Source organism: Anastrepha obliqua, chromosome 5 (genome assembly GCF_027943255.1).
Source record: "Anastrepha obliqua isolate idAnaObli1 chromosome 5, idAnaObli1_1.0, whole genome shotgun sequence".
In the NCBI taxonomy this organism is placed as follows: domain Eukaryota; kingdom Metazoa; phylum Arthropoda; class Insecta; order Diptera; family Tephritidae; genus Anastrepha; species Anastrepha obliqua.
The window spans coordinates 56841594-56862425 of NC_072896.1; the positions used below are offsets into that span (position 1 = coordinate 56841594).

General features: G+C 36.4%; 1 protein-coding gene across 6 annotated transcripts in view; it reads right to left on the reverse strand.

The window, feature by feature from the left end:
• Positions 1-17450, reverse strand: part of LOC129246913 (cAMP-dependent protein kinase catalytic subunit 1) — a 34049-nt gene extending 16599 nt beyond the window's left edge. For 2 of the 6 annotated variants that reach the window (XM_054885649.1, XM_054885654.1), the window contains exons 1-2: positions 17228-17417; positions 1585-3439 (exon numbers count right to left, since the gene is read on the reverse strand). In XM_054885649.1, the coding sequence (XP_054741624.1) occupies positions 2091-3152 (1062 nt within the window). In that variant the 5' untranslated portion in view covers positions 3153-3439; positions 17228-17417 and the 3' untranslated portion in view covers positions 1585-2090. Of the gene's footprint in view, positions 1-1584; positions 3440-17227 lie in introns of all 6 variants that reach the window. The other 4 variants (XM_054885652.1, XM_054885650.1, XM_054885651.1 and 1 more) reach the window with 4 other exon arrangements.
• Between the last annotated feature and the right edge of the window lie 3382 nt (positions 17451-20832).

Consider the following 20832-nt stretch of genomic DNA (forward strand, 5'->3'; position numbering starts at 1 on the left):
AAGCGCAAGGGCAGACATTGCAGGTAGCGGGAGTGCATTTAGAAAAGCCATGCTTCTCTCACGGTCAACTATATAATATGTAGCATGTTCGCGAGTGTCTAATGCCCGGAATTTACACATATTTGCAAAAGACGGAAAAACTTATAATATAGTCTACAAAAATATCCGAGCTTAATACTCTCCATTATATCTTTTTGAATTAAATATAAGAATTTAAAATTATTTATTTTTGTTACAGTGAAATATATTTTAACATTTGTTTTTGTAATATATATTAATTAAAAGCATATTTTAAGTTTTTAAAGCATATTTTAAGTTTTTGAAACTGATTGTATTCAAGGTACACCTGTAATGTATGTAGTAATTTTTAAATACTGATTCAGTCCTATAGGAATGTAATGATCTTTGATATTTATTTAAGGGCTTCAACGTGAGCGAAGCCGCGGTTAATATAATATAATCCTTTAAGAATATGTAAAAAAAAATTTTAGAACGTAAATTTAAGTATTTCTAATATTATAATCGTCAACCGTGACTCTATTCTTTGCGTTCGAGCGCTGGGAGAGGTATAGTTACGTTGTATTCAAACTTCAGACGCGTTTTTGTCAAAACTATATTTTTCGAATTGGCGTACACGATAACTCGAAAAGTTATGGACCGATCTCCCTGAAATTTTGCACACATCTTTTTTAAGATTATAAAATAATTTTTTCGAAGCAAAAATAGTAGGAAAAATCGCCCCAAAGTTCATTTTCTTTTTAAGCATTTATTCAGCGAATTTTTTTTTCATTTTAATTCATATAGAAATTATGACATTAATAAACAAAAAAATGTTTGGTTTTTTGTATTCAGATCACTGACGCCGATCCTACAATGTCCGCCGATTGAGAAGCCCCGCTGCGACCTTCCTGGAAGAATTGAGTGTCCACCCGCCATTTTAAGTGGTTAAAATAAAAAAAAATTATATTACTTGAATTAAATAAACTGTATGCCAATTTTAAAAAAAATATATTGACTTCTTCATTTTAAATAATTTTAATGAAAATCAGGGAAAATTTGGCCGTTTACAGGTATCTGTCCCCTTGAAAACAGAAATAGACAATACCCATAAGGTTTAAGGAATGTTTTTTTTTTTAATGAATTAAATAATAATGGAGTAGTTGTATAAACTGTAGCAACTAACCAGCAATCGAGCTTCCGATAAACTTAACTTGAAGATACATATGAAAGATAGGAATTAATCGGACAATGAGAAAGCTTCTTTTAGCCAACTTCCGATTAAGTCTAATCCGTAACTGCACTTAGTATAATGGTAAAACAGACATTTGCTTCTTGCACAATTGTTTATTTATTAAAGAAACAAAGCAACAAGGAAGCGGGCCACATTGGCATTCAAAATATCAAATCAAGAGAAAATGCCAAGCAAGAAAAAAGCAAATCAGCTGCTCTAATAATATCACTTTGTACAGATTCGCCTTGTGTCATTGTTCAATACAATTTTTTGTATGTAGAAGCAAATGCCTGCTTTTGAATATACAGCTAAAAGTAAGTTTTGGAAAAATACGAAATGAGTTTTATACATACATATTTCATTTCGAAGTAGTGTCCAAGTAATCGCATACGATGGTTCCAAATCTCTGACCATTGTAATATATTTTATATTTAATGCCAGATAAAGCAACAAAAGCGCTGTCCCTAAATGTACGTTGGTTTTTAATTTATGCCTCTATACTTTTTTGATGATCCTTGAAGGTTTTGTTGCACGGCATGACCAGAAAATTGATAAGAGGACGTTGAACTATTGCCCTTCAAATATTTTTTTTTTTTAATTAAGGAGCAGTGCGTATAGTTGGCAAATCATTTGTGAAGTGCTCACAATTAAAATAATTTTGATTTAAATTATAGGCTTCAAAGTAATTATTTGTAGGTAGTTTAAAGAACACCATTGAACTACCTGGTACACGAGATAAGACATGTCGAGCGTAATTATAAAGTATATTTTTATGTTTATGTGTTTTTTAATGCTCCTAATTAGGTCAATATTTAATTTTGTCCATACGCGTCAGTATGTAAAAAATTTTATAACACAATTAGAATTCAGCAAACTCCTTTGCACACTTTTCAGTGCTGGAAATTCGAAGCGCCTCTTCCTCATAATCATCAAAGTTACTAGTATCACCGGGCCCTTTACACCGTGGAATAAATGGTGCTTCAATTTTTTTCTGGAAGATTGCAATCCAGTCGGTCGACGTAAACCACTTTTGATTTTTAATATCATTGACACCTGCTTTTAAATTACCGTAACGTTTTGTTAAATCGACTTGCAAAAGATTGCGCAACAAGTCTTTCAAATCAGAGCCAAAATGAGAAGGAAAACGCACTTTTCCCGATACGATTTTTTCATATATTTGGATGGGTTGGTCTGCAAAAAATGGCGGGTAGCCAGCTGCCATTTCATACACGAGTACTCCAAGGGCCCACCAGTCGACAGCCTTGTTATAACCTTTAGATAAAATAATCTCCGGAGCTAGGTATTCAGGAGTGCCACATAATGTCCATGTGCGGCCTTTGACACGTTTAGCAAATCCGAAGTCCGTGACCTTGAGATATCCTTGTGAGTCAATCAATAAGTTCTCCGGTTTTAGGTCTCGATAAATAAGATCAAGATAGTGGAGGTACTCAAAAGCAAGTACAATTTGTGCAGCGTAGAATCGAGAATGTGGCTCCGAAAAACGACCCACTTTACGTAAATGTGAAAACATTTCTCCGCCTGGAACATATTCCAATACCATATACAAATTAGAATTATCCTTGAAGTGATAGCGGAGAGAAACCAGGAACGGAAACTGAATAGCCTGGAGAATACGTTTTTCGTTCAAGGTATGCTCCACCTGTTTAAGTTTAACAACCTTTTGTTTGTCAAGAATCTTCATGGCGTAATAGTCTTTTGTCGGTTTATGCTGAACAATCATAACGCGTCCAAAAGAACCGGTACCTAAGGTCTTAATACGTTCAAAATCATCCAGGCTTGCAGTATTTGTTGGATTTCGGCGCCATTTATCTTCAAATTCTTCTTTGGCTTGCTCAAGAAATTCCTTAACTGTTTCAGCAGCATCTACTTTCTTATTAGATGTAGTTGCGTTATTACCCATTTCGGAAAAAGTCAAAGGCTAATTGCTTTGCAAAAGCGCTAATGTCGCCTCCGATGGACTTTTTGTATACTTAGCTCGAAGTCAAATCTTAAATTAGACGAGACTATTCTACTTCAAAATATATGCAAAAAGTTGTTCAAGTTATACAAATATCAGAAGTATACTATCTCGGTTACTCGAGTTCATGTGAACTTGGCTTCAGTTTTGTATTTTATGTGATTTGTCTTTATTACACTTAAACCATACTTTCAGCTTAAAAATGCTCCTTTAATTTTTTAATAGCCCATCTATAAATAGAAAAGGATATGAATGAAAAGAAAAGAAGAAAAGGGTATATAGAAAGGATAAAACGAAAATTTTTGCAAATTTCAAAATATTCGAATATTTGCTAAAATTTCCATAACATTTAAATTATTGCAAGATAAAACAATGTTTCGAAATAGCTGCCTGACAAAGCTATTTGTATGTTTGTGATAAGCATGAAAGGCGGTTGTATGGGAAAAATTTTCCAGAAAAAAATTTTTCTTGTCAACGTCTATCCTTTCAGAGGAAATACATTATTTAAATTCATCCATTATCTAGGTAATTTTTTCGTATGGTTTCTTTTAACTTTGAAAGTGTGTTTTAACGTATTTCAGATCATTTCCAAATTTCAGTGATAATACTATATATTCAATAAACCGATTAACTCTTGATAGAAAAAAGGTCCGATTCTCTTGTTTTCAAATAAAACTAGACCAAGTTTATTTAATGACCCACAAAAGAATAATGATCATATGTGAATCATTGTACTTATATAATAAACTTAAAACATTTTTTATATACAAACAAGTAAAGAAGTGCCAAATTTGGTCCAGACCAAACTTGGACAAATCAGCGTATGCTTTAGTAAAATTTAAGTTGGGCATGGGCTATTGTCTGGTCTCACTAATATTTACGTCAGATCTAATTGACACTCGTTCTAAAGTTGAGTTTTATTATGATGTTATATAGTAGATGTGCACAGATTTACACAAAATTTTTATTTCAGCCTGTTTCTTTTTCTTTGCGGATATCGCTCGCAATTTGACTAATTAATAAAAAATATTGAATGTAACATGAATAACGAATTTCATTCAAAGATGGGTCGTGGAAATGATACTGGGCGAAATGCCAGATGTCCCAAAACGCAAGAGCTCTCACCGCGGTTGACAAAAAAAAAGTCAAACACGGTGGAGGCAATATGATTTGAGTATGCTTCTCTTGGTATGGAGTCGGAGTTGTAACATCAACTACCACAAATTTAGCATATTAATAAATTTAATAATTTTATAAAAATAATTATAATTTATAATAATAATTTATATTAGTATTACATATTATAATAATAATTTAATATATACATATAATATATTATATAATAATAATAATATTTAATATACACAGACATGGACAGATAAATAGCACAAATGTGAACCTTATATGTTAAGTTTTTAGTGCGAAATCTGCTTTGATCAAAGAAATTTGTTTGTTTACATTTATTACCGTTATTAAGCTTACATTTGCGAGGAATTTACAGTTTTTTATCGATGGAATTTTTTGCGTTCTATTTTATTTATGCTTATTGCTGTTTTGAAGTGGACACAAAAATAGCGCATTTTAACTTGTGCAACGGAGAGTAAATCTTTAATATTGTTTCAGCGATTTTTAGTATAATTTTTTGTTTCTTTAAACTTTTAAAGCAATTACTAAAAATGGGACGTGGAAAACATTGCACGCCAGAGAAAAGAGCTGTTATATACCGTATGAGTCAAAACGGAAAAAGCTATAAAGAAATAGCTGAAATGATGATGCGCTCTAGGAAAATGGTTTATAATTTAGTTAAGAAAGATTCATCGTATCTAAGCAAAAAAACGGAAAGAAAACTAACGCGGAAAACTGATGTTAATGTGGATAGAGCTAAAATACGCAAGAGCAAAGCTGATCCTTTCAAGTCGGCACGGCAAATAATGCTTGAAATAAACCAAGAATCTGGTTCACAGGTGTCCAGAAAGCTTGTAGGCAGGCAACTTAACGAAGCCCAGCTGTTTGGCCGCATAAGCAGAAAAACCCCTCCTCTCAAAAAGACATATCAAACACTGACTTGCCTTTGCAAAAGGCCACAAAGACAGAGCTTTTTCCTGGCATGGTGTTGGGCCGATTGTTCGCCTGGTTGGTAAAATGGATAGATTTCAGTATCTGGATATACTCCAGAATAAAATGGAGCCATTTGTGTTTGAGTTTCTGCCATTAAATTGGACATTTATGCAGGACAATGATCCAAAGCATACTGCAAAGACAGTGAAGCAATGGCTCAGAAGAGAAAAAACTAATGTACTGGATTGGCCGGCGCAGAGCCCTGATCTCAATGCCATAGAAAATTTGTGGAATGACGTTAAGGTCAAAATCGCTAACAAAATTATTTGTAGGGGTGTGCGAATATTCGAAATTTCGAACTATTCGAAGCGAATCGAACCGAATTATTCGATCCGAGATTCGACTCGAATATTCGAATGGTTCGAACTATTCGAATGGTTTGAACTATTCGAATAGTTCGAACTATTCGAATTATTCGAATGGTTAAAATAGTTCGAACTATTCGAATAATTCGAATAGTTTAAATAATTCAGATAATTCGAATATTTAACTGAGTGCATGCTTTTTTTTATTTTTTTAAACGATTTTTCTGAAGATTTCAGGTCTAATAAAAGCAAAATTAACATGGCTTAAAGTTCATTGTTTAATCTTCGGTTAGGATATCATTATTTTTATAGAATTAGTAGTTTTAAATAACTTGATATAGGTTTTTAAATGATATCGATTCTTCTAATCGTACGTATCGATATCAATATTTGTATTCAGCAGATATTGATCCTTGGGATGATCCTATTCATTGGTGGAAAAAAGAATCAGTTAAATATCCTCTCTTATCAATGTTGGCTCGACGTTATTTGCTAATTCCATCTACGTCTGTTGAGAGTGAGAGGCTGTTTTCTACTGCTGGAGACATTGTGACTGAAAAGCGCAATTCATTATCACCTGATAATGTTGCTCGGTTGTTATTTTTAAATAAAAATATAACTCGTTATGTTTGATTGAATATTATATCGAAATTTTAAATAAAATAACGCTATTCTATTTAGACACGCGAGCAAACGTATTCTTAGAAAATTTTAATTAGAAAAGTTTATTAGCTTATAATTATTTATATTGTTCAAAATGTTATTGATAAATGTTATATTCAACGATAATTAAATGATAGAAAATTTATTTTATTTTTATTATGTAGAATTACTATAATAGAATAACCTGTTTAGGATTTTATTTCTTCGGATAATTCAAATCGCTCGAATTATTCGAATATTTCAAACTATTCGGAAATTCTGAACTATTCGAATATTTCGAATTATTCGAGTATTTCGAACTATTCGAATATTTCGAACTATTCGATATTCGACTCGACTAGGATTCGATTCGATTCGAATCGAATGGGATTCGCACACCCCTAATTATTTGTTTCATATTCTTAATTTCAGGCAATTGATAAATAAATCTAGTGACACAGTATGATTCAATAAACTTTGTAATGGCACAGTTTCAGAAGCAAATATTCAAGTAGACCTGCATTTTAGTTTAGCTGCAGTTAATTTCTTATGGCTCCCCATTCATGCACGGGGAATGCTGCTGAAGTGACAGTCCTTGGTCCTCAGAAGGTCTAAGAGTTTGCTTTTACCAAAACTTTTGTTCGGATCTGGCTTAGTGCAGGAAAATCGTCCAGTAGATGTTGCGCTGATAAATCAGGTGTACATATTACAGTATCGACATCTGTCCAACGGGTTCAGCAAAGCTTCAATAACGGATTTATTGTTACTGCATATATCATGCTCGTTTAGGTGGCAAATATTACAAGGCCGCTGCTTCTATTGTGAAAGCGGAGCAGAGTGTAGGAACGGCAACGACAGAGATTGTGGTATCGCTACTGTAGTGTTGGTGACGATTTGGATTCGTCAGTGAATATAAATTCCCATTCTGCTCGAAAAGGTTTAATGGCTTCACTGTAATGGTGGTTATGTTTGTTTGTACAGTAATAGAAGCCCTGCCAGTGTAAAGGTAGGCCCAGGAAACATGCTGTTTCGACGGGTTGGATCCAGAGGGACAGGGTTGTTAGATGAGTAGGTTTTAGAGGGCATGTGTCGTGCGGGGTGCCTTCACATGCCGGACATATGTTTGTTATGTCGGGGTCGATTCTGGATAAGTATGAGTTTAACCTACTACAGTATCCAGAACGTAATTGTGCCAGTGTTACACGTGTCTCACAGGGAAGCTGGAGCTGTTCATGTGCTATAGGTGGTGATTGGACTCCGATTACGGCATTCACAGGACGGGAGCTTAAGAAGGTGGTGACGGTCTATCAGTGAATGTCGTTTATTGACTGTCTAAACACTGTCTGGCCCAGTAAATTTCTGTCAGTTTTGTCCTGGATTTCGTCGGCGTAGTTTAGGAGGTGTCTCCTGACGTTTATGGGAGGCGGCTCAGGCTCAAGCAGGTCTCTGCAGGGATGAAACCTGCGGTAACATCCTAGCAGCAACTGATTGCTGAGCAGTTTACTATGTTTCATTATAGGGAGCATTTGTGCCTTGTTGTGAAGGTGTTGAACAGGGACGTCAGGAGGCAACCGGTCGCTGTCCGAATGGCAGTATTTTGACATGTCTGTAGCTTTATCTACTGCGTGTTACTAGTTCCAGGTGACCAGACACACGCAGCATAGTTTAGAACCGACCGACCATTTGCCTTAAATGTCGATAGCAACAGTTCTTTGCCTTTGCCCCAAGTACTGCCGGCAAGCGATTTGAGGACTTTGTTGCGATTTTGGACTTTAGTGCCAATAGCGGTTGTATGTGCAGAGAAGGAGAGGAAACTGTCGAAGATAACTCGCAAGATTTTGGGGTTGTTAACAGTCAGTATTGGTGTGTCGTCGACTTTTACCTTAAGTTGCACTTTGACCTCCTTTGTCCCGGTGATAAAGGGGGTCGCCGTGGACTTAGTGGGAAAGTTGGAGATTCCTCACAGTGAAAAAGGGAGAAAGGTCGGTGAGGTTGTTGTTCACGTCGATGTCATTGCCCGACGCCATTATCGTACAGTCGTCAGCGAATGAGGCCAGGGAGACTCCCTCTGGTGGTTGGGGGAGCTTCTAGATGTAGAAGTTGAACAGCAAGGGAGAAAAGTAAACCTTGCTAAATTTTCTCTGCTTTGATGTTTGATCTCTAAAAATCACTGACGAGTGACGACCGCTCAGGTAGTTTGCGGACCACCTCTTCAGCCATGGCGGGAGTGTCGACTGATAAATATCATCTAGTAGCGTGGAATGGCTGACTGTGTCGAAAGCCTTCTTCAGGTCCAACGTTACTAGGACAGTCCTCTCGCAGGGGGGTTTTGGTTAAGCCCGCGGTTTATCTGGGCGTTTATGGCGGTGAGTGGAGTGGTGGTGCTATGCACTCGTCGGAAACCGTGCAGATGTGGGGCTGGGGCTAGGTGTTTCGTGAAGAGTGGGAGTAGGAGGGCTTCAAGTGTCTTCACTACTGGGGAAAGGAGAGTTATCGGACGATAAGATTCCCCTTGGTTGGTGGGTGTCCCAGGTTTCAGTAGTGGGACCACTCTCCCTGCTTTCCACTTGTCAGGGATGATGAGAGTGGCTAAGGACAGATTGAAAACCCTTGTGAGACATCCTACTCCCAATGGTCCCAGGTGCTTCAGCACCAGTGTGAGGGACGCGTGTGGTTGCCTACGTAGGGCCTGCTGTGCAATCCGCTGTAGTTCTTGCGGCCTGATGATGGTGGGCGGCCGCGCCACGGGGGGCGGAGCAGGAGGGAAGGGGCTGGGCCAAGTCGGGGGAGTTTTGTTGCTCCGATAGGCTCCTTACCGTGGAAGTGTGGGTTGCGGTGGCGGTTAGTGGTGCCGGCCTATCAGGGGGAGTAGTAGCCGTGGAGGCATCAGACGCCTGCTGGCGGGAGCAACACGTGGGCACATAGAATGTGGACCACTCCCTATGGGTCTTAAGGCCTGAACAGGTCTTAAGGTGGCTCCACCCGTTGCACTTATTTCACCTAACTGAGGTAGAGTTCGGGTGGAGCCGTTATGGCAGACGCAGCAATAGAATACTTCTGGCCCAGGGATGAATTCAATTCCAGCCCTGAGGAGAAGCATTTGGAGCAAGGTTACTGCATGGAGTTGTTCCTGTGACGTAAGGGGTAGGGTGATATGCTGTTCACTAGACAGGGCTAATTTACTGGGGTGGCAGCCCTTGGTCGGGAAAAACCCGAGTCATTCCGGTAACGTAGAACCGGCTGCCATGGGAATAATGGTGTTATGTTTGATCGATGTGGTTGAAATTTTTGTTATTAACTAAAGTGTATATAATACAATAGTTACAACCTTTTTTTGTTCGTTTTGGAAATTTTGTGATTTTTTTAGTTAACCCACAACTCAGCTATTCTGAAATGATTGAAATTGATATAATTTCAAGTTCCGCGTTCCAAAAAATAAATAAAAATATCCACTCATATCCATTTGCTTTCCCTAGCGGCTAAGATCTCAAAACGTAACGACGTGGCACTTGTGTTAAAAGAGCACTTGTGAGAAAGAGCCTGCTTCGATTACTCCGCAAGGTAAGTAAATTTCTTTTTCTTAGATTTTTGCTCCCGCTACTGCTCTGAACTTGGAACAGATGGAGTAGTGGAGCAGGTAGCATAGAACATGGGATCAACACGTTCCCACGACAGACGGTTCTATGTAACCGGAACGACCCGGATTTATATCCGCCCAAGGACTGTCACTTCAGCAGCATTGCCAATATATGTATGGTAAATGTTTATGCTCTTACAACAACAACAACAACGGGATCAACAGTTTTGCTCCAAGCTACGTTTCGTTACTGCTACTAGCTCAGAGCAGTAATTAAAATAAATATTAAGTGCTCTCTGTAGTTCGACTAGTACTAAAGCAGTGTATCGGTTTTGGCCAAATCCAAAATAGCGTGTCAGCTATTTCTGTCCTGCGCTCGCTAGTGACGGTTGGAAATCTCGAGTGCTGACAAGCCCTGCAGATCTTGGTCTTCCTCTTCCTCGTCTTCCTTTTTGGGGTACCGCGTCCTAGATTTTCCTTGCTGGAGCGTCTTCTTTCATACGGGTGACTTGGCCAAGCTAGCGTGGCCGCTGTATTTTTACACACTTGTCTATGCCCATGTTCCTGTAGCTCATACAGCAATCTGTTCCACCGTATGCGGTACTCCTCATTAACGCGGAGGGGGCCAAAAATCTTACGTAGAATTGGTCTCTCGAATGGTCGCAGCACTTTCACATCTGCTGTTGACACCGTCCAAGCTTTTGCGCCATATAGAATAACGGGAATGACGAGCATTTTGTAGAGTGTCAGTTCGGTCCATAAAAAGAGAGTTCTACTTCACAACTGCCTACTGAGCACGAAGTAACACCTGTTGGCAAGAATTGTTCTCCAATCTGGTATATCAGTATACTGCAGGTTGTAAATAATGTGAATTTGTGCCTTATTTTACCTTTAAAGGTTGAGCTTGGAAACCTAAGTCGAAATTAATTTTCTTTTGTTCAGATACGTAATAAATAAATACATTTAGAAAATACCGTTTTCTATTTTTTTATACTTTTATTAGAAGAAAAGTTATAGCACTGAGAACTTAGATTTTTCCAGTGTGCCAATACTTTCTTTACTCACTGTATTTAATTACCTACATGTGTCTATAAATAATATATCATATATATATATATATATATATATAATTGGCGCGTGCACCCTTTTTGGGTCTTTGGCCGAGCTCCTCCTCCTATTTGCGATGTGCGTCTCCACAAATGGAGAGACCTACAGTTTCAACCCGACTCCGAACGGCAGATATTTTTTATGACGGGCTTTTTCATGGCTGAAATACACTCGGAGGTTTGCCATTGCCTGCCGAGGGGCGATCGATATTAGAAAAAACGTTTCATTAATTTTGGTGTTTCCCCGAGATTCGAACCTCCGTTCTCTCTGTGAATTCCGAATGGTAGTCACGCACCAACCCATTCGGCTACGGCTAATATATCATATATTTCTATAATTGGCGCTTGGACCCTTTTTTGGCTGTTAGGCCGAGCTCGTGGTGTGCGTCTTGATGCTCTTCCACAAATAGAGGAACCTAAGGTTTTAATCCGATTCGGAAGGGCAGATATCTTTATGAGGCTGGTATTTTTTATTATATGTAAATATATTTATATACATACATACATATGTATGTACAAGGTGAAGTCCAAAATAAACATGGCGCCATCTTTTTAACGATTTAGTGCGTCGGAAGTTACATCCCTAGCTGACTTTCAGTGAAAGCTTGGTGACATTCGGTTCAGTGGAAGCGAAGTTATTGCGTCTAAATTATCAGTATGTTTGTGTCATCGGTACAAAAATGAGAAAACAAAAATCAAGACGATGCTCATTTGTTTTTACAATTTCAAAGGAATTCTCCACAAGAAGTTCGTGCCAACTGGTCAAACCGCCAATGTAATTTTCTACTTGGCGTTTTGCATTTGGCCATGAAAGGAAAACGTTTTGGTCCGTAGAGGCCATCCAGAAGGCTTGTACCGACATCCTAAAGGGCATTCCAGTCAATGACCTGAAGCACTCTTTCGAAAAGCTTTTAGATCGCGCAAAACAGTTTATCAAGAGTAGAATAAATAAACTCGAAGTTATCAGAACAAAGCTCCCGTCTTTTCTATTTTAGCTCAGTCTTGTTTATTTTGGACTTCACCTTGTATATACGCAAATACTGCTACTGCATTTCACATTTATTGAAAAACAATTGACAAAAATTAAAAAAAAAAATTAGTAGGTCAAATAAGACCACCCTAATATACACGTACCCTAACACTTGCCAAAAAAAGTATCCGTACACAAATAAATGAAAGGAACGTGTTAAAAAATTCGTTGTAAAAAAAAACTAAAACATTTTAAACTTTTATGAGAAATGTTTAGTCTGTTTTTTCTACAATTTCTATCCATTTTTTCTAAATACATATTTGAAATTTAAATTTTGCAAAACAAAAAACTTCACTTCAACCAAGCAAAAAGTTTTCGTACACATGAAAAGAGGGATTCCCCGCAGTATGTAGTGGCATATTCATACCCAATAACAGTTTTTCTTTAGTTTATTATTTTAGTTTGGAGTTATTTTAAAGTTTTTGCATACAAGAAATAGTGATGGCCCTCAAAACTAAGGAAATTAGTGTTGGCGAGTGAAAAATTATCCTGAATCCTAGAAATGAAGGTAAATCTTTCCGCGATCTTTCACTCTTCTGTGTAGTATGTTGTGAAAACATACAATACATTTGGTTCAATTGTGTCAAAGTCACGTTCTGGTCGACCTAGCAAGCAAGTTCGTGAAGAATAAACCATATTGCAACCAGTGAAAAATAATCCTCAATTGCAGCTTCTCAAATATGTAAAAACATGTCAAATTCCTTTAGCAAGCATGTGCACGACGATACTGTACGTAAAATACTTAAAAAAGATGGGCATCGCGGACGTGTAGTACGTAGAAAACCGTACATATCCGAAATCAATAGAAAAAAGCATGGATTTTGCAAATGAATATGTTAACAAGCCTCCAGAATTTAGAGAATGTGTTCTATTTTCAGATGAAAGCAAATATTGCATATTTGGCAAGAAAACTAGTGTGGCGTAAGAGCGATACTGCGCTCGAAAAAAGAAAACTTGTACCAACTGTTAAGCATGGCGGAGAGGTGTGATGGTCTGTTTTTATAGAGTACACAATGGATCAATTTTCTTAAATAAATATTTAAAAAAGTAACACGATGCAAAGCGTTCAACAGTTAGAGCTTGGTGATGATTTCTGGTTTCAGTATGATAATGATCCCAAACATTCGGCATTTGTGGGTATTACCGGAGCGCAGGATCCGTCACCACAGCTTAAAACGTAATAATTAATGAATGGAGCAGAATTATCAAAGATGATACTTCTAAATTGGTTCATTCCATGCTACATCGACTGGCGGAGGTCCTCAAGCGGAAAGGTTATCCCACAAGTTATTAACACCTTTTTTTTTTTGTTAAATATGAATACTCTAACCGTATATTGCAATGTACGATTACTTTTTCTGTTTCGAGGTGAGGTTTTTTTATTTTTGCTTTGTGAAATTTCATTATAAAGGATGTACTTAGGAAAAAATATATAATGTATTGTAGAAAAATTACTGACTAAACATTTCTCATACAATTTTAAAATGTTTAAGTTTATTTTACAATGAATTTCTTAATATGTTGCTTACATTTCTTTATGTACGGATACTTTTTCTGGCAAGTGTATATCATATTCACATGTATATCATATATGTATATACATACATATATCAAAGTTTTTGAAATTATTGGGGAAGTTAAAAAAAGGTTCGACATGTTTTTTCCTATCGCTTTTTATTGATTGCAGAAGGAAGCCACCATTTTTTTGTTTGGTAAAATAGTGATGTTTCAACCTACTTTCAAGCTGTTGTTGTTGTAGCAGCATAAACATTCCCCATACTTACATACGGGGAATATTGCTGGAGTGACAGTCCTTGGCCGGATATAAATCCGGGTCGTTTCGGTAACGTAGAACCGACTGTCGTGGAAACGTTTTTTTTTTTCAAACTTTTGTAATCTATAGCGGTTGTACCATGCCCAACTCCGTTGGTAAATTTTTCCTAGAAACGTAAGTTTGTTAATTTTTTACTACCTCATGGCATGAAACGCCAAATGATGGAAAGGAAGTTTTTTCTAATAGTGGTCGCCTTTCAGCAAAAAATGGAAAATCTCAGAGTGTATTTGTGATATAAAAAAGCACCTCATCAAAAACCATCTGCCGTTCGGAAGCGGCATAAAACTGTAGGTCCTTCCATTTTTGAGAAAACATCAAAACGCACACCACTAATTGAAGAAGGAGCTCGACCAAACAGCCAACAAAAGGGGGTAAAGGACAACTATGTATTACATAATGATATTAAATTATTATATATATTTGGCTGTCGTAGCCGAATGGGTTTGTGCGTGACTACCATTGGAATTTAGAGAGAAAGTATGTTCGAATCTCGGTGAAGCACCAAAATGAAGAAATAAAAGAAACTGCCGAGTGTATTTCTGTCATGAAAAAGCTCTTTATAAAAAATATCTGTCGGAGTCGGCTTGAAACTATAGGTAGGTCCATTTGAATATATAATATATTATATATAGTAAATTATTATATAAAATTATTAAATTTATTAATATGCTAAATTAAAGGTAGTTGCTGTTACCGTTGAAGAAATCATCGCTTTGAGCTTATACTAGTGGGATCGAAGAAAAAATTTAATTATGTGAAACTGTGAAAAATTTAACCCGAAAATGTATTGTACACATAAAGAATTTTTTTCATTAATTGGAAGTTGGATTTCCTGGTTTTGGTTTAATAATTTTAGAGAGAAGTTCTTGCGCTCAGAAATGATTTCACCATTAAATGCTTGGAAAATGCTTCATCGCTTTTCCCCTAAACACTGCTAATGGCTTCTTAAAGCCATCTTCCCTTGGCCCAAACAGTTCAAAATTCTGAAAAATACACATTTTTAACAATCACAATGTTGCAAAAGACAAAATGTTTTCAAATTATAGCGGATTTCACCCCTAAATACTTGTAAATTCATGGAAAAAGCAACACAGCTCAATAAAAACTTCAATAAGTAAAATTATTTCTATAAAGCAGCCGAATGTCAAAAAAAGAGAAATGCAAAGTTTCACATGCTTATTACACCACTACAAACAGATTTCCAAATATAAAAATATATAATCAATAAAAACAGTTTTCATTGTAAGTTTCCCGCAAAACACCTGTTCTCCAAACAAAGAATATTCGACTCGTTGGTTGTGTCCCACTCGTGTTATTATTGAAACGGTCAGACAGCGACCACGTGGGGTAAGCGTACAACTTCTAAACTTTAAGATGTATTACGGAAAATATTGTAGGACTAAAGAAGAGTACGTTACAAGCTATGTTTCCAATGAAAGATGATTTTGATGTAACGTACAGAGCTGTGGTTTTCAATCTATATATGGGTGGTTAATGTGTATATCCAAAATACTTACACCTTCTTTCTTTTTCCAATAATTTATACGTGGTGCGCAAAATTAATCAATTTTTTTTACTAAAAAAATGATTTTGAGTGATGGTAATCTATATTTTTACCTTTACGCGCTCTATTATTTGTCTAGGGCAATACGAATTAATTGATGCCCACATTTGTTTGACAAATATTTCTATTTACACCACGAAATAGATAATTACCAAAAAAATAAATCGTATTTTTGAACTTTCCTTAAATCAGGGAATATAAAATGTAATAAAACAAACATTAAATAAAGTAATAATTTAATTAAATAAACCACATCATATGTATACGGTAAAACCTAATCCTCGTAAACCAAGTTTAAATTTTTAAAACTTTTTTATAGTCTGCGTAAGTAACCACATTGATTTTAGCTCGTAAACTACCTGGTAAAGTTTGAACGCAGGGAATAAAACCTTCTCAAGTGTAAATCGATATTGCCAAACAGCTCATAAACAAAGTTTGCACAAATATTTCCCGTTCGTAAAACAGCACGCGTCAATTTGTAAGTATGCACGATTCGCCAACTTAAACATTTAGACGTATTCACCTAATATACAAATTTCTTATAAGCTAGGATGTAAATCTTTTAGATGTAAGTAGAAATTAACTGTTTCGAAGGTATCTGCTGGAATATTAAAGAATATGGTGTAAGAAGCTCGCGACCATCAAGAACACCACTTAGTACTATATCGAAAACGAAAGACAAATGGCACAATATGGTTATACTCGTATAAGAGAAAATTTCGATAGATTGGTAAGGCCTGTGAAGGAACACCGTATGATAATAATCATCTATTCACATATCTACAGTAAACCCTTGACTGCTCCATCTAACCCCTTGTTGTTGTTGTATCAGCTTACTTACATCTAACCCCTTCCTTGCTCGCTTCCTGGTCTTGCCTATAGATAACGTTGTCTAATGTCGTTTCCACGACAGTAATTTCCATGTTCCATGTTAGTCCATGGAACGACCCAGATTTCTTATCCGGCCAAGGACTGTTATTCCACAACATTCCCCGTAATTGTATGGAGAATGTTTATGCTGCTACAACAACAACACCGATTGATGGTTTAACCGCTCTTATCATCTAATCAGGGTTTAAGAAGTTGCTATAACAAAAGCAGCAGCATATTTATTTATTGATTTAGGTAAAATTTTACGAGCTATCGATTTTAATTCTAAATAGCTTTTTTTGAATAATTTCTAACGATTAAGCGTAAAATGAATTTCCGGCTGTCAGCTTTTAACGTTTTTTTTTTATAGTTTTAAGCAGGTGCCCTACTCAAAAATTATCAAAAGCTGTTAAAAAATAAAATTTTTAAATACACTTAAAACACACCATCAGTACTGAACCCTTAAACCCTTTTAATTATTACATATCTTTTGTGTATGACCTTGAAAACGTCATATATGAAAAAGACGCAGTTATTCTTACAATTTATTTAATGTGGCATTTGCGACATACTTAAATATCACGGTAGACATAAGTTTGATTTATTTTTAGCACAATATAGCTCTATAGAATGGTTTTGGATATGCAATATTCTTTCACACAAAAATAGCTTCATTTAAAGAAGCAAATGGTCCAGTGTTTATATTGCGAAAACCATGTAAATTTCAACTAATCTAAAAATCAGAATATTGATTTGCTCCCGGGGTTAGAATATTAACAATTGTTGAAAGTCGTTTCGTATCATGTCATTATACCATTTTTCTGTATTCAGCAAATGTTACTATACTTGTGCTATCTATAGATATATACTTAATTCTTCACCACATATTTGGGTACTTATGAGCGTTTTCTCACTTATCACTTCTTTATTATGTACACAAATCTGTTAAATACTTGTTAATTAATAACGCACCTAAGCAATTTTTTTCAATTTAACCCCATCTCAAATTAGTTTTAAGATTACATTTAATTTAACACCAACCGCTAACGCAAAAATGTTGACAGAATATACATTTATAACTTGCAATATTATTTAAATAAATATACCAGTCTACAACTTTACACTATTCACATACTTCACAAAATGGCGAATCACGGACGAACATCACGAAAAAGTTGAGCTCTGAGATTCTGCAATAATATCGATTGCTTGAGAAGTTTCAATTTTGATATCGTTAGTCGAATAATTTTTAAAACTTGAGGGTAGTCCATCTAGAAGTTGGAAGTTAATTTAATTAAGCTATATATATTTCGACGTATCCGAATGGTCTCGTACGTGACTACCATTCGCAATTCACAGACAGAACGTTGGTTCAAATCTCGGTGAAACACCAAAATTAAGAAAAACATTTTTTTAATAGCGGTCGCCCCTCGGCAGGCAATGGCCAACCTTCGAGTGTATTTCTGCCATGAAAAAGCTCCTCATAAAAATATCTGCCGTTCGGAGTCGACTTGAAACTGTAGGTCCCTCCATTTATGGAACAACATCAAGACGCACACCACAAATAGGAGGAGGAGCTCGGCCAAACACCCAAAGAGGGTGTACGCGCCAATTATATTATATATATATATATATACTTGGTTTCTTCCGAAATCACAAGAGCATAATAAACTGAGGGATTCTATGTTTCCTAGTGAACATTATGAGTTGTATTTTACCAGGGTCGATTAACTTCACGAAAAATTTGCATGTGAAAGCAACAACAAAGTTATCGAGTTATAATACTTTCACATATAAATAGATGATCTACTTTTTCGCGCGTAACTCAAAATCCGTAATTAAAAAGCGCCATTTCCCGTACAAAATTTCTCTTCCAAAATCTGAGATTATAACATAATCCCAGATAATAACGATACTTATTGACATACGACCCTGTGTTTTCTTTGTTATCGATAATTATTATTACGAATGTGAGGAGAAACATCAAAATAAAAACTAAATGAAATGGATGTCGGCAGAGAAAACAGGTCTGTAAACATAATTTTAATAAAATTTTTGTTAAGTATTATTAATTAGGGATTCATTTTACAGAAAAGAGCAACTTTAGTAAACGTCGCATACGGATTTCCTCCAATTGCTTATTATTAGCAGCCACTTGCCGAATTAAATTAGCTATTCCTTCTACTTGTATTTTCTTCATATCATTAATAATAATTAAAGAAACCAAAAACACCGAAATATTCCACCAAAATAATTTCTATGAAGAAAGATCTCTCAAAACAGTATTGACAGGTGATTGTAAATTTTGCAGGTAATCTGCCATATGTGAAAGGGTAGATTAATTTGGTGGATTTATAGGTGATTAATGCATATGTGTACGTATTATAAGATCCAAGGGGAGCAAATCATGCATAGCATATAGGGCATCACCAGAGGTTGTATTAATGGCACCCGTAATGCATAAATATACAATTATACATTAATACATACATGTGTTATTTAATGAAATTAGGGTGATGTAAGCAAACTTCCGGAGAAAGGCAGTGAATCATAAACGGGGTAAGTGAACAAAAACAGTCATTCTAATGTGTGGGTCTAGTGCCACTCAAGAATGGTAAAATACAAGATTGGGCCTTCCGAATTCGCCGTGTCGGAAGAGTCCACAAATAAACAAGCAAAAGGAAGGGAAATTACTTGTTTGTGAAGAAGAAGAGTAGGCGAAAGCAATGGAAACAACCAAACATAAGAAATTATACGCACACACACATACTTTCTCACGCCAATCACATGAGCATTGTGGCTTATCATTTTTAAGTGCGGCAAATTCTTTTTGCGGCCGTCGTTGTCGAATGGATAGGGGCGTGAATACCATTTGGAATTCGCAGAGAGAAGGTGGGTTCAAATCTCGGAGAAATACCAAAATTAAAGAAAAAAATTTTTCCTCGGCAGGCAATGGCAAACCTTCGAGTGTATTTCTACCATGAAAAGGCTCCTCATAAAAATATCTGCTGTTCGGAGTCGGCTTAAAACTGTAGGTCCCTCCATTTGTGGAACAACATCAAGACGCACGCCACAAATAGGAGGAGAAGCTCGGTCAAACACCCAAAAAGGGTGTACGCGCCAATTATATATATAAATTGTTTTTGCTGTGAACAATCTTTTTGTCATATCTGTGTTTTTTCGGGTAAAATGTTTTTTCGCAGCACCTGATTTATAGCGATTTATTATATAGAAATGCAATTTGATCCATTAAGCTGAAAATGCCGAGATATAGTGAGAAAGCAGAAATTGTCAATCAGTACGCCAGATTCAACCTTCTCAGCAGAAAAATTTAAAATAAGTTTCGGCTCCTTATTCGTCTTTGGTTTGGGGCTTTTTGGGTTTGCGAGTTGGTTTCATTTTATTCACTGAAGGCAAATTCATATGAAATATACAATTTTTAATACAAAAATGATTTACTAACTTTGTTTTTCTTCCTTTTCTAATATTTTAGACATAAACTTACCGCCTGGCCATCAAATTCCAATTGTCAAACAGTTGATTGTCATTGTGCCAATTTAGAATCAAATTGAAGAGCTAAACATTATGGTCCTTCGTTACTCGGTGCATAGGCGCTTGCGTTGGATTTCGGGAATGGTTGTATACAAGCACATTCTGAATTCGCCGCGATATCAGTGTTGTGAATATACAAGCAAAAGAGAGATAAATTATTTGTTTGTGAACAGGTAGAGCTGCCACAATTTAACACGCAGCACTTAATTTATATTCTTCTTCTTCTTAATTGGCGCTATAACCGCTTACGCGATTTTGGCCGAGTTTAACAAAGCGCGCCAGTCGTTTCTTTCTCGTGCTAACCGGCGCCAGTTGGACACACCAAGTGAAGCCAAGTCCTTCTCCACCTGATCTTTCCAACGCAGAGGAGGCCGCCCTCTTCCTCTGCTACCACCAGCTGGTACCGCATCGAATACTTTCAAAGCCGGAGCGTTTGTATCCATTCGGACGACATGACCCAGCCAACGTAGCCGCTGGATCTTTATTCGCTGCGCTATGTCTATGTCGTGGTAAAGCTCATACAGCTCATCGTTCCATCGTCTGCGATATTCGCCGTTGCCAACGTGCAAAGGTCCAAAAAATCTTACGCAGAATCTTTCTCTCGAACACTCCAAGCGTCGCTTCATCGGATGTTGTCATCGTCCAAGCTTCTGCGCCATACGTTAGGACGGGCATGATGAGAGTCTTGTAGAGTGTTAGTTTTGTTCGTCGAGAGAGGACTTTACTACTTAATTTATATTAGTTTGGTTAATAAAAAAGTCACAAATCTTATAATCACAATATTGACAAACCATTTGCGGAGTATTCACAAACATATAAACTCTTCGTTTTGGCTATATTTTGGCAGCTCTGATGTCATTTGTTGGCAAAATCACAAAAGATAAAGTAGGTGTTTTCGAAAGGCGCTACCTTCCATATTCTGTATACCGTTATTAAATCTGTTATGATTGATGGATGGAGTTCGGTGAAAGGCCCCTACTACAATAAATATCGATTTTAGTAAAATAACGGTCATCGAGAATAAA